General features: G+C 38.7%; 2 protein-coding genes and 1 long non-coding RNA gene across 3 annotated transcripts in view; 1 reads left to right on the forward strand and 2 right to left on the reverse strand.

Moving 5' to 3' along the window:
- Nucleotides 1-9,676, reverse strand: part of LOC144341610 (uncharacterized) — a 17,665-nt gene extending 7,989 nt beyond the window's left edge. The window contains exons 1-3 of the long non-coding RNA XR_014931747.1: nt 9,582-9,676; nt 6,512-6,580; nt 5,907-5,972 (exon numbers count right to left, since the gene is read on the reverse strand). This is a non-coding gene — a long non-coding RNA (uncharacterized LOC144341610). The remainder of the gene's footprint in view (nt 1-5,906; nt 5,973-6,511; nt 6,581-9,581) is intronic.
- On the reverse strand, nt 2,314-5,869 carry LOC144345570 (uncharacterized). Its single transcript, XM_085490808.1, has one exon. It carries the CDS (start codon nt 5,702-5,704, stop codon nt 3,710-3,712), a length of 1,995 nt encoding a protein of 664 aa, XP_085346934.1. The 5' UTR covers nt 5,705-5,869; the 3' UTR covers nt 2,314-3,709.
- A 186-nt stretch (nt 9,677-9,862) lies between the features above and the next one.
- The window catches only part of LOC144344494 (uncharacterized), a 113,895-nt gene continuing 110,816 nt past the window's right edge, over nt 9,863-12,941 (forward strand). Inside the window, exon 1 of the mRNA XM_085490789.1 lies at nt 9,863-10,073. The gene's annotated coding sequence lies outside the window, so the exon portion shown is untranslated. The remainder of the gene's footprint in view (nt 10,074-12,941) is intronic.

A 12,941-nucleotide genomic window follows, 5' to 3' on the forward strand; every position in this document is an offset into this window, starting at 1 on the left:
TGACTGGGTCAGCAAACCATTGACTGGCTCAGCAAACCATTGACTGGGTCAGCAAACCATTGACTGGGTCAGCAAACCATTGACTGGCTCAGCAAACCATTGACTGGCTCAGCAAACCATTGACTGGCTCAGCAAACCATTGACTGGCTCAGCAAACCATTGACTGGCTCAGCAAACCATTGACTGGCTCAGCAAACCATTGACTGGCTCAGCAAACCATTGACTGGCTCAGCAAACCATTGACTGGCTCAGCAAACCATTGACTGGCTCAGCAAACCATTGACTGGCTCAGCAAACCATTGACTGGCTCAGCAAACCATTGACTGGCTCAGCAAACCATTGACTGGCTCAGCAAACCATTGACTGGCTCAGCAAACCATTGACTGGCTCAGCAAACCATTGACTGGCTCAGCAAACCATTGACTGGCTCAGCAAACCATTGACTGGGTCAGCAAACCATTGACTGGCTCAGCAAACCATTGACTGGCTCAGCAAACCATTGACTGGCTCAGCAAACCATTGACTGGCTCAGCAAACCATTGACTGGCTCAGCAAACCATTGACTGGCTCAGCAAACCATTGACTGGCTCAGCAAACCATTGACTGGCTCAGCAAACCATTGACTGTCTCAGCAAACCATTGACTGGGTCAGCAAACCATTGACTGGCTCAGCAAACCATTGACTGGCTCAGCAAACCATTGACTGGCTCAGCAAACCATTGACTGGCTCAGCAAACCATTGACTGGCTCAGCAAACCATTGACTGGCTCAGCAAACCATTGACTGGCTCAGCAAACCATTGACTGGCTCAGCAAACCATTGACTGGCTCAGCAAACCACTGACTGGCTCAGCAAACCACTGACTGGCTCAGCAAACCACTGACTGGCTCAGCAAACCACTGACTGGCTCAGCAAACCACTGACTGGCTCAGCAAACCACTGACTGGCTCAGCAAACCATTGACTGGCTCAGCAAACCATTGACTGGCTCAGCAAACCATTGACTGGCTCAGCAAACCATTGACTGGCTCAGCAAACCATTGACTGGCTCAGCAAACCATTGACTGGCTCAGCAAACCATTGACTGGCTCAGCAAACCATTGACTGGCTCAGCAAACCATTGACTGGCTCAGCAAACCATTGACTGGCTCAGCAAACCATTGACTGGCTCAGCAAACCATTGACTGGCTCAGCAAACCATTGACTGGCTCAGCAAACCATTGACTGGCTCAGCAAACCATTGACTGTCTCAGCAAACCATTGACTGTCTCAGCAAACCATTGACTGGCTCAGCAAACCATTGACTGGCTCAGCAAACCATTGACTGGCTCAGCAAACCATTGACTGGCTCAGCAAACCATTGACTGTCTCAGCAAACCATTGACTGTCTCAGCAAACCATTGACTGGCTCAGCAAACCATTGACTGGCTCAGCAAACCATTGACTGGCTCAGCAAACCATTGACTGGCTCAGCAAACCATTGACTGGCTCAGCAAACCATTGACTGGCTCAGCAAACCATTGACTGGCTCAGCAAACCATTGACTGGGTCAGCAAACCATTGACTGTCTCAGCAAACCATTGACTGGCTCAGCAAACCATTGACTGGCTCAGCAAACCATTGACTGGCTCAGCAAACCATTGACTGGCTCAGCAAACCATTGACTGGGTCAGCAAACCATTGACTGGCTCAGCAAACCATTGACTGGCTCAGCAAACCATTGACTGGCTCAGCAAACCATTGACTGGCTCAGCAAACCATTGACTGGCTCAGCAAACCATTGACTGGCTCAGCAAACCATTGACTGGCTCAGCAAACCATTGACTGTCTCAGCAAACCATTGACTGGGTCAGCAAACCATTGACTGGCTCAGCAAACCATTGACTGGTTCAGCAAACCATTGACTGGCTCAGCAAACCATTGACTGGCTCAGCAAACCATTGACTGGCTCAGCAAACCATTGACTGGCTCAGCAAACCATTGACTGGCTCAGCAAACCATTGACTGGCTCAGCAAACCATTGACTGGCTCAGCAAACCACTGACTGGCTCAGCAAACCATTGACTGGCTCAGCAAACCATTGACTGGCTCAGCAAACCATTGACTGGCTCAGCAAACCATTGACTGGCTCAGCAAACCACTGACTGGCTCAGCAAACCACTGACTGGCTCAGCAAACCATTGACTGGCTCAGCAAACCATTGACTGGCTCAGCAAACCATTGACTGGCTCAGCAAACCATTGACTGGCTCAGCAAACCATTGACTGGCTCAGCAAACCATTGACTGGCTCAGCAAACCATTGACTGGCTCAGCAAACCATTGACTGGCTCAGCAAACCATTGACTGGCTCAGCAAACCATTGACTGGGTCAGCAAACCATTGACTGGGTCAGCAAACCATTGACTGGCTTAGCAAACCATTGACTGGCTCAGCAAACCATTGACTGGCTCAGCAAACCATTGACTGGCTCAGCAAACCATTGACTGGCTCAGCAAACCATTGACTGGCTCAGCAAACCATTGACTGGCTCAGCAAACCATTGACTGGCTCAGCAAACCATTGACTGGCTCAGCAAACCATTGACTGTCTCAGCAAACCATTGACTGGCTCAGCAAACCATTGACTGGCTCAGCAAACCATTGACTGGCTCAGCAAACCATTGACTGGCTCAGCAAACCATTGACTGGCTCAGCAAACCATTGACTGGCTCAGCAAACCATTGACTGGCTCAGCAAACCATTGACTGGCTTAGCAACTAAGCTAGCAATGTTGTTGTGTTGGTGTATGAAACAATATCAAGTTAATGGTGAAGTTAAGTTTCTGATTTTTAAGTAATAAACCTGATTTACATGGAACGGTACAAAAATGTGAATCTCCAATAAATATAATTATGTCAATGACAGGGTTTTTCATTTATAAACACTCGACTAGTTTGGGTCCGAATAGCTGATTATTATCTAAAAAAATAATTTCTTGCTCTGCTTTTTAATTACTACAATTGTGAAGTTCTAAAATAAACATATTTCAAAATACAATATGCAAAATATTATCATTGTCCATTATGGCAGTTTGAGCTGAATTAAAATTTTGCACTTCTGAGGATTTTACTGAGCATATATGCAATGCATTCTGGGAGAGAACCTCCCATTGTATAATTAAAAACTTGTTTTAACAATATTAGTATAAGGAATATTCAAATATTATTTTAGCATATGTCACAGGCATAATTTTTCCACAGAAAAAATTGTAAATTATGAGTATTCATTATGGCATTATCCACAATAATGAAAGAAGAAAGCAGATACCATATAATCTTCATTTCATTTGTGGATGATATCTTTAGTACTGAGTATCTTTTCAGTGCATGTTTTTTCTTAATATATATTATTTTCATTCTATTGAAATCTGGATTAAAATGTCACCAAGTGAGCGGGATATAAAACAAGCATAATTTATCAAAATCTGATTAAAAGTTTGATTGCTTCAGTGTTAACGGTTTATGGCCACTGGTGTAGCCATCTCAAACTACCGATACATGTAATTATACAAATCAGATTTAGTAGCTTGCCTGACTCACAGGATTTGTCAGCCAATTAGATGATGTCTTACTAAAACAGGTTGTGTTGTTCTAGAAAGCAGTCTGTAACACAAGCTCCGATTAGCTGCCTATATAGTTACCTATATCAGATTGAAGTCAACAGATTTTGTACTAGCATCTTCCACTGGCAGTACTTGGTCTAAAATGAAACAACAAATGACATTGTTTAACTGGGTTTCCATACTGTGGATGATATTTCCTAGACCATGTTAGTCTGCCCTCAAGTTCAACTTTATATGGTTCTCTTGGCTGAAAAATATCTTGAAATATATCCCCTTTCACCTCCATGGTGCATCTTAGCTGGGTCAATTTACAGCAACTGTTAACCACTGCTTTGGTAGCCTTTCGTGAAAATTGCACCCCACCACGTATGTTCAAATACTCCAAGTTTTGGCAATTCTCTGCAATATCAACCAGGGCGAGATCTGATAGTTTAGATTGGTACGTCCGTACAAGTTCAATATTTAAATATCGTAGATCTTTGCATCCTTTGACGAGATATTCCATTCCTTTGTCAGTTATACGGTAGCATCCATATAACGAGATGTACTGTAGATATGGGCAATGCGTCGCAATTTGGCGCAGAGAATCATCAGCGATTTTTGAACAGCATGAAAGATTGATATGTTTCAGAGCTCTGCTTTCAGTGCAAACACAAAGTGAAATTGGATTTGGAAGAGTCGTTTTGCATTGAATGTTAACACTCCTGTTGTTTTGTGAGACCGGGCTATGTTTCGGCATCCGAACAAGAATGCCAGCAAGATACTGAAAACCAGGCGGGTCATCGTCATCATAATCCTCACAGCAATCTAGCCATGCATTAGTATCAGTTGCTTGGCAACTATCCTGATCAAAGTTCAATTTTCCCACATAGTGACAAGTTTCCAATTGAAGATCTTTGAGTTTTGGACAGCATTTTACCAATGCATTTATACACTGTGAAGTCAGCTGTACACACTCTGATGCTTGAAAGCGTTCTAAGTGTTTACAGTGTTCAACCAGCGAGTAGACGCTTTTATCAGTAACAGCAATGCAGTTACTTATTTCAAGATGGCGTATGTTCTGACAATGTTCTGCAATAGCTACAAGGCCAAGGTCAGAGATGCTAGGACATGAACTTACGTTGAAGTAAGTCAAACGCGGACAGTGTGAAGCAATTTCTTGTACGGCAACATCGGTAGCATTTCCCTGTATGTGAGAACTTGTTTGGTGAGTATCTTCATTTGATTGCGAACCACTGATATTTAAATACAGTAGCTGTGAGCAGTGAGTGGCTACGTCTATAAGACCGATATCGGTTATTCGCAAACAGCATGATACATTAAGTTTTTCAAGACGGGGACAATTCATCGCTACTGAGCGCAACGCTTTATCGCCTATCAAAGTATCACTGAATGAAACGCTCGACAAATTGCCACAGTTTTTTGCAAATGCTTCATAGATTTCATCGTTGAGGTCTTGACAGCCACTTAAATCTAAAATTTGAAGATAGTTCCATGTTTCAGCACAGCGTAATAAGAGATCCTCAGTAAACAAAGTACAAGACTTTAGGACAAACTCCTCAATTTTTGACGGCAGAGACCCATTCATTAGCAGATCAGCAACCACAATACTGACACTACATGATGCATTATTGAAGCGAAGATGTCTAAGTTCGGCCAATCTCGGTAAGGCACATAAACAATCACAACTCAATCCCGTACAAGGAAAAATCTCTAGGTACTTTAATCTTGGACATTTTTTTGCAATGTACAACAAAGCACCATCTGAAACATTGATACCGGACAACACCAATTTCTCCAAATCTGGACAGCGATCTGCGACATGAGTGTAAGCTGAATCAGTCAGACTGACGCAGTTTGAAAGATTGATTCCCACAATATGATGCAGCTGATCCAGTAATGCTGTGAAAACATCATCGGTTAATGATGTCCAGTTTGATAAATCAAGTTCCTTCCACAATGTGAAATCGTAGCTCAGAAGATTCCAACGTATACAAGTCTGTCGCACACCGAGACACAAGTCTTGATAATTCAGAAAACGAAATACACAAAGTAGGAGGGAATCTGCTAGATTATCAATATGAACAGGGGGATGAATTTCCATCGCACTAAAAGTAATAATACTTAGAAATGGAAGATTGGATTTGCAAAATGTAGTAAAATGCAGATAATGTTTCCACAATCCATATACGACTCAAAGATGCAATTACATGGAATAATATCAATCAGCAATTCAGATCCTCTCTCACAAGTGCATTGTGGGTACCCATAATACCATTAAAATAATGATGGATTCTTAGTCATACTCCATTGTTACGTATCTTCAGCAACTTAAGTAGTCTTTCATTTCATTATGGGTTAAGTTGAATAATCTGTAAGAAAACAAAATCGAATTTAAAGTGTGTTTGTATAAAATAAATGTTATGTGGGTGACATTCAAAATACATATATATCTGTATCTCATTGGTTACGCCAGCTCTACTGTCGTCTGTTGATTTATAGAAATCGGAATTAATTAACGTTACTGGGCAGTGATTTTTCAAAAAGTTAAAAATAACACCATGACAAAAATATTCACTAAAATTATCATCCCAAGACACACAAATATGAAAATGGTCTGCCCAAAGCTAAGCTAATGGTTTTCAAGAAAAAGTCAAAAATATCAATACAAAATTAACAAATTATAGTGTAAAAATAGCACTCGGTTTCTCACGGGGAATCACAGTACATGTAATAACAGTCATAAGACCAAAACAAAAATATTTGGTCACAGCGCATGTCAGTTAAAAACAAATATGTCACATATTCTTTTTATCTTTATTTCAGAAAAAATTGAAGACATTTCAGTTTTCATGATGAACTATAAATATAATCACAATAAAAATATAACAGGATAAAAAATCAAACTGACCAGCATGTTTTTTGTTGCAGACATTTCTCCTTTTTTTCTTGTATTTTTCAATATTTCTGGAAATGAACCCTAATTTAGGAGCCAACAATACAAAATTTGATTCAATTTTCAGTTTTTACTCAAGCAAATAGGCTATTTTTGTGCCAATATTGTGGCGGAAAGTGCAGACTATAAACTGAACTATTTTGTGATGAAAAAGAGGGAAATGAAGGGGAAAGAGTCCTGTGTAATGTTTGGTAGTCCAGCTGGTTTTTAAAGAACTTAGAGCCATGCCCAAAATTTTACTAATTTTGAAAAATATTCAGCAGATTTGAGCAAATTCAACGTTTAGATTTAGGGTATGTGTTTTTTGATGGTTAATTTAACCAAGAAGACTCTTGGTAACTTTGAAATTCAAAGATAAAGTTTTCATTCATTTTACATGAATCTATGTAGATCCCATCAAATTGCTTAAAATTCATCATTTGCAAGAATACATTTCAAATATTACAATAATTATTTGGTGTCATCAATCACTACAGTTTGGTACAGAAAATATTACTGTCATCGCCATATTGTTCCGAACACCAAAACAGCAACATTGCCAGCAAGTTGCTGACTGCTTTGGTGTACGCGTCTAAAGATCGTTATCTTACTTGACCTCCTCGGATTAACTCATTTTTAAGAGGGGCGCTTCTCGACTCAATGTGGACTCAAGTTAACACACCGCTATTTCTCTCAGTGTGCTTGTTTTGTTTATTATTAAGTAGCTTATGCAATGTACATTAATATTGATTAATAAAAATAAATTGAACCAATAACTTGATTGTATGTTGTCCATATTTATCCATATGACTGATAATAGTTGTGTCGCCAGGAAGCGAACTGGAAATCGAAAGGTTGGACTTGCGTGTGTGCTCTGAATCGTACATTGATTGCCACATCTTTCTTATCCAAGCCAAATGTACCAAATTCAGCACAGGCCTGTGCGCCAAGCCTTTATTTTTTGTTGCATCAACATATTGAACAAGACACGGCAGTCAATCAACACAACAGTGTACATCACAACAGTGTCGCCTTCTCCAACTTACAGCTGACCATCTACTACTATACAGCTCCATTCCATTTGAAGGACCGCGGAGAATATTGAAATGGGACACACCAACTTGAAGCGGGCTATGCAATAAATTCACTGTAAAATTTATGTTTGTTGTGTAAGTATCGTTGCACTTCCACTGCCGGCTGACCGACTGGAACATGTCCACAGACACGATTGCCTGCTGTATCAAAAAAAAAAAAAAAAAAAATGAACACGGAAAAAGGTCAAGTTGAGAAATCATGTCGATATAATTCATGATTCTGCCCATGTTATGTTCCATCAGCTGTTCTTTCGGAGAAGACGTAATTTTTTATACGAGTAGTCTAAATCTTGCTTGAATGTGTGGTATGTTTTTTGTGGATGGCACTGTGTTGGGTGTACAAATACTCTCATCCAACAGCTTTCCTTTCCTTTCACTTCGCTAGCTGACTTAGATGCTTTGTTGGCCTTCAAAAACTCAATAAATTCCACTACTTGGGTGATTCCCTTTGTACATGAGCGACTGGTCGACTTAGAGGCGTGTGTTGATCCCGTTTCCCTGAGTTTTTCCCGAGTCGACTATGCCGCGTATAGTACTGATCGATCTCCCAGTCTCATTGGCTAAATATCGCAGCAAAAATCCATTCAGCCACTGACGTACTATATATGACCGGGTTGTATGATCGAAGAACCTAGATTTGTGCATTGTGAAATTATTATAGTCGTGAAAAAAAATTTACGAAAAATTTTTTTTTCCCCGATTGGACAATGCAATGTAATAATAAACTTGTGCGCAAAACTTCAACAAAAAGAACGTTCCATTATAATTTGGGGGTTGTCGTTTTTAGTGCGGCACTGTACATACAGAGTGTCTTATATTTTGATATCTCATTCACTGTAATATATGGCAACGTACACGGAATATTTAAATACATTGAAATTGGGGGTGTAATCCTTGAATCGATTTCCAGAACACTCGACTTGTGTGTGTTCCTCGCAATGAGTGCGACGTCTCCTTTTGGCGTTAGTTTGATCCAAGGGGGTCAAGTAAGATAACAATCTTTAGACGCGTACACCAAAGCAGTCAGCAACTTAGCTGGCAATGTTGCTGTTTTGGTGTTCGGAACAATATGGCGATGACAGTAATTAAGTGGGAGTATCATCACTATCGTTCAAAGGTCGCACTGACCATTGTGAAATTTGATATCGACCGTATTCATCCAGCTCAGGCATTGTGATTGACCAAGGATTGTTGGATCACCATTTCATGTAGCCTGACAAGTTGGCGGAGGTGGCGCCCTGGACTGCTGCGATCCCCACCCAGCAGCAGTCCAGGGCGCCATCTACCGGTACCCAACTTGTTAGGTTACATTTCAAGTTCATCAAAATTTGTTGTTTATTCACAGTCCATTTATTATAAAAAAAAAATGATCAGCCTTTCTTAAAAACTACTGTACAGAAATTATTTATTTATTACATGTATGTACTAAAAATATACATTAAATACATGTAAATCAATATCATAGTGTCAATTACTGTATATAATTCTTATTTATATTACAAGACTACCTGGAACACTCATGTTAGGTTTGGTGACCTCCGCAATGTAAAGTGACCAAGTTCAGCCAACACTGACTGGACAGTATTGCTTAGACCAACTCAGGGCTATTAATTTCTGTCTACACAGTAGGAAACTCCCCAAGAAAGCTAAATAATTTCGCCCATAAGAGTAATTTGCGTTTAACCCTTGTTTACTACAACACATTCGCGTTGCTGCAAACTGAAACATATTTGAAAAAGAACTGAACAAGAAAACTTAGCAAATCATGTCATAAACTGCAAGTAGTACATTCAGCCGCCTGTGCATTCAGCGAGCCTCATTCAGCTGGACCCAAATCGATCACTGCCCCGTCGCTCTCACATTGCTCATCGGCTTATACCTGATCTATTCCTTAAACTCTAAATCCGATATGCAGTGAAGAATGATAAAATAAAGCAAATTGCATTTCTTACCTACACCGTATTTTGTGTTTTGTTTGCATCCCGAACAGATGACGCTTTCGAGTTGTTGGCAAAGTGGAGTCAGCTGTCGCCGATAACTATCGCCTAATTTATAGTATCCTTTTCGTAAAATAATAATCCATTTCTTGTAAAAAAAAGTTTTAATAGTGCGATACATTTACTATATGATATGTTTATATCGTTTATAATTTTCTTTTGTAAAATTAATCATCTAAATCCAGCAACATATAAAGTTTATTTCGAACTCTGGGGCACGCACGTTGAAATACAACCGGAAGTAATCCTTTCCAGTCGCAGTCGCTGATCACTTGTCGCAGTGTCCCCCCTTGTATGACCCATTTTCCATTCATTATTTCGATTTTATTATCCTGATCAATAATAATCGCTTCGACCATGCTTTGTTGAGTACTTCCATGTCACCGAATCGCGACCAGATAGTGTCAATCTGAATTATCTTGAACCACAGGAAGTTTGTTACTTTAGGTAAGTTTTCGATCGACACAAACAAATCGCGAACTGACTCTCTGTTGGTTTTGACTTGCCCTTCACGGTAAAATGCTGTTTGCTATTTCAGCAAGTGACGAGATAGAATATAGTACTTCTGATATCGGCACATCATGTACGAGCTTATAACACCAACTCGTACGACACTTTTTGATAAGATTTAATATAGCGAGCTCTTGGAGCACCCAGTCATTGCAACTCAAGCTTACGTAACATGCGATAATGCGTAATTGTACACTCCTTTGTTGATGTTTGTTTAAACCAAAAGACAGTTACATGTGCATTGACAGTTATTGTTTTTGTCTACCGTTTCCCTCATCGACGTATTTGTTTTTGACGAGGCATATAGTTTCCCCCGTCATACGCAGCAAATATGTTCTGACTAAAGTTGTGAATGGCGCCTCAACGTGAAATACACACTGGTATCACACAACATGGAGGAATTCCATTCAGATGATCCGTGCTGTGAAGCAAATTCCAGACTGTACTTCCAGTCTATATGATAAATATGAGACAAGAGGAATGAAAATAATATCACTTTGATATTTTAACCATTTGACAGTAATGTTCAAGATGAAGTGCTTTTTAATACAATTGTCTGGTACCAACCTGTACTGGGTGTAGTGGTGTGAATCATTGTTATTACATTAGTACAGAATACTTCTATGCTGGAAGTGGGAGTGTCGTGTTTGCTAAGTTTTAGAGAAAATCCGCTATGCCTAGAAGCTAGTGGCTTTGCTTAAATTTGACCGCCTATGGTTTTCTCTGATTTCCATCACCGTGTTATTAATGTACTGTAGTAGAGGATTTCCAGACTGAGGTAAAAAAAGGTTAAGCAAGTGATGTTAATATCAACGACAATGTACTCTCCTATTTTAGGATAAGACCCATGTCTATCTCTCATTTTTGGGTTTAGAAATATTCCAATTATTCTATTATTAGATCAACTATGGTTTCAAATCAGAGCTTGAGAATATGGTTGGAAATTTGAATAAAAAAAGAAATAATGTCAACATATCAGTTAGCAACAACAAACTCACACACTATCATTTTAAGCAAGTAAAAATGTGTGAAATCAAAGACAATAGAAAAGAAATGTCTTGAATTTTGGCCATTTAAATTTCTTTATACAAAATATATTTACTGTTATTGCAAAAGGTGGGAGAATATTGACTACATACTATTTTGATTTTTAAATCATGTAACAAAAAATATATGACGATATGAGATATGAAATTGAAAATAAAAGTATAATACTACCGGGGTATAAATCAGTGTTAAACATTTGTTTACAAGTGTCTCGGTGCATTCTACTTGTACATTGTATGCTACTAACATATACCAGCCGGCGCACTCTAGTCATGTTTTGGGTGTAAAACAGTTTAGTAGATAATATCATCGTGGATTTAATGCACACTGATAGATTAACATAATAATAATGAGCTTGCCATAGTACCATATTGGATTTAGATTCCAGTTTCATTTTTCATCCAATATGACATTTTGTTATAAATGTAATATGTACATGTAAAGTCAAAGTGATCTGCATTTCAGAAAAATAATCAAAAATTTTACATATTTTATATTTAGTTACATGTAAACATGTATTTTATAAATTCTTAAATATAATAAGTTGTGTGTTAAATTCTTAAATTTGTGAAGAACTCTCGTGTAATTAAGGACATCAATGGGTCTTTTTTGTGATATACATTTTGACTTCTGCGCTTTCTTTCAGAACTGTTAAAATCCCTAATATACTTAGAAAACCATTATATAAATGAATACAATAAAATCATAACATGTATTGCTGACACTTAGTTCAGTGTGATGTATATATGACTGTTAATGTGTCAGCTGAAGTATGACCTCTATTACGTGTAAGAAATCTAATACTACATCCTTGAAAGAAAAACTTCCCACTGAAACCATCTTTGCTAGCCAAGGTTTGGCCACTATACTTATCATATAACCTAAGTGACAGACCTTACTTAATAAGGAGAGTCGTGACTCATTTGCCCAAATCATACCCCAGAAGAGTTAATTATTACTTTGCCAATCTATACCATTTTGACAAAATATAAATTAAATAATGGCGCAGCTGCCTTAATCACTCGCATTACTTAACCTGCCTATTTAAGAATTTTATATAAATTCATTTCACAGGTGTGTGTTACAATAATTACCTTGCCTAGAGGGTTCACTTGGCTTTTCTGATACCTACCAACTATTAACATCTTATTAACTAGTCTGCTTTGTGAATTGAATTATCCCATTAAGTTAGGGAGTTCATTTGAATTAGAGAATAGGGTTTTCACAGGTATTGTTTGTTAAGCAAATTAGAACAAAATGCTAACGTGATTGTCAATGACTATCTAATTGAATTATAAACAGTATTGCCAACTATGAGTGGGATGTACATGTTTGTTGGTTGGTAGGTAAATCTTCTCCTCTAGTGCATGTTCTGTAATCTAAAGCTGGATTCTATGTTTTTTAACTTGACATTCATGGCTGACTGATATTAGGTAGTATAACTCAGTTTTGTGGTTTATTACAGCAGTGAAAACTAACGTTCAATAAACGAACAAAACGTCATCAATGTTTTTATTGATGTAAGTCTTGGTAGAGGTAGTGTTGTTTTATGTCTCAACACTTTTACTCATTCTACTCGCATTCTGGTACTGGTAAGCTGCTCAATCATGTGTTTTTTGGTCTTTTTGAAATTTGGGTAAAATCATAACTTTCGGAATAAAGTAGTTAAAAAATATACCATTTCTGTACCATGACATCACCAAATAAACCATATATTCATGGTTTGATCGGTATTTCTGTTACTAAGCCTTCAGGGTT

This window comes from Saccoglossus kowalevskii, chromosome 15 (assembly GCF_978046115.1).
Source record: "Saccoglossus kowalevskii chromosome 15, keSacKowa6.1, whole genome shotgun sequence".
Classification (NCBI taxonomy): domain Eukaryota; kingdom Metazoa; phylum Hemichordata; class Enteropneusta; family Harrimaniidae; genus Saccoglossus; species Saccoglossus kowalevskii.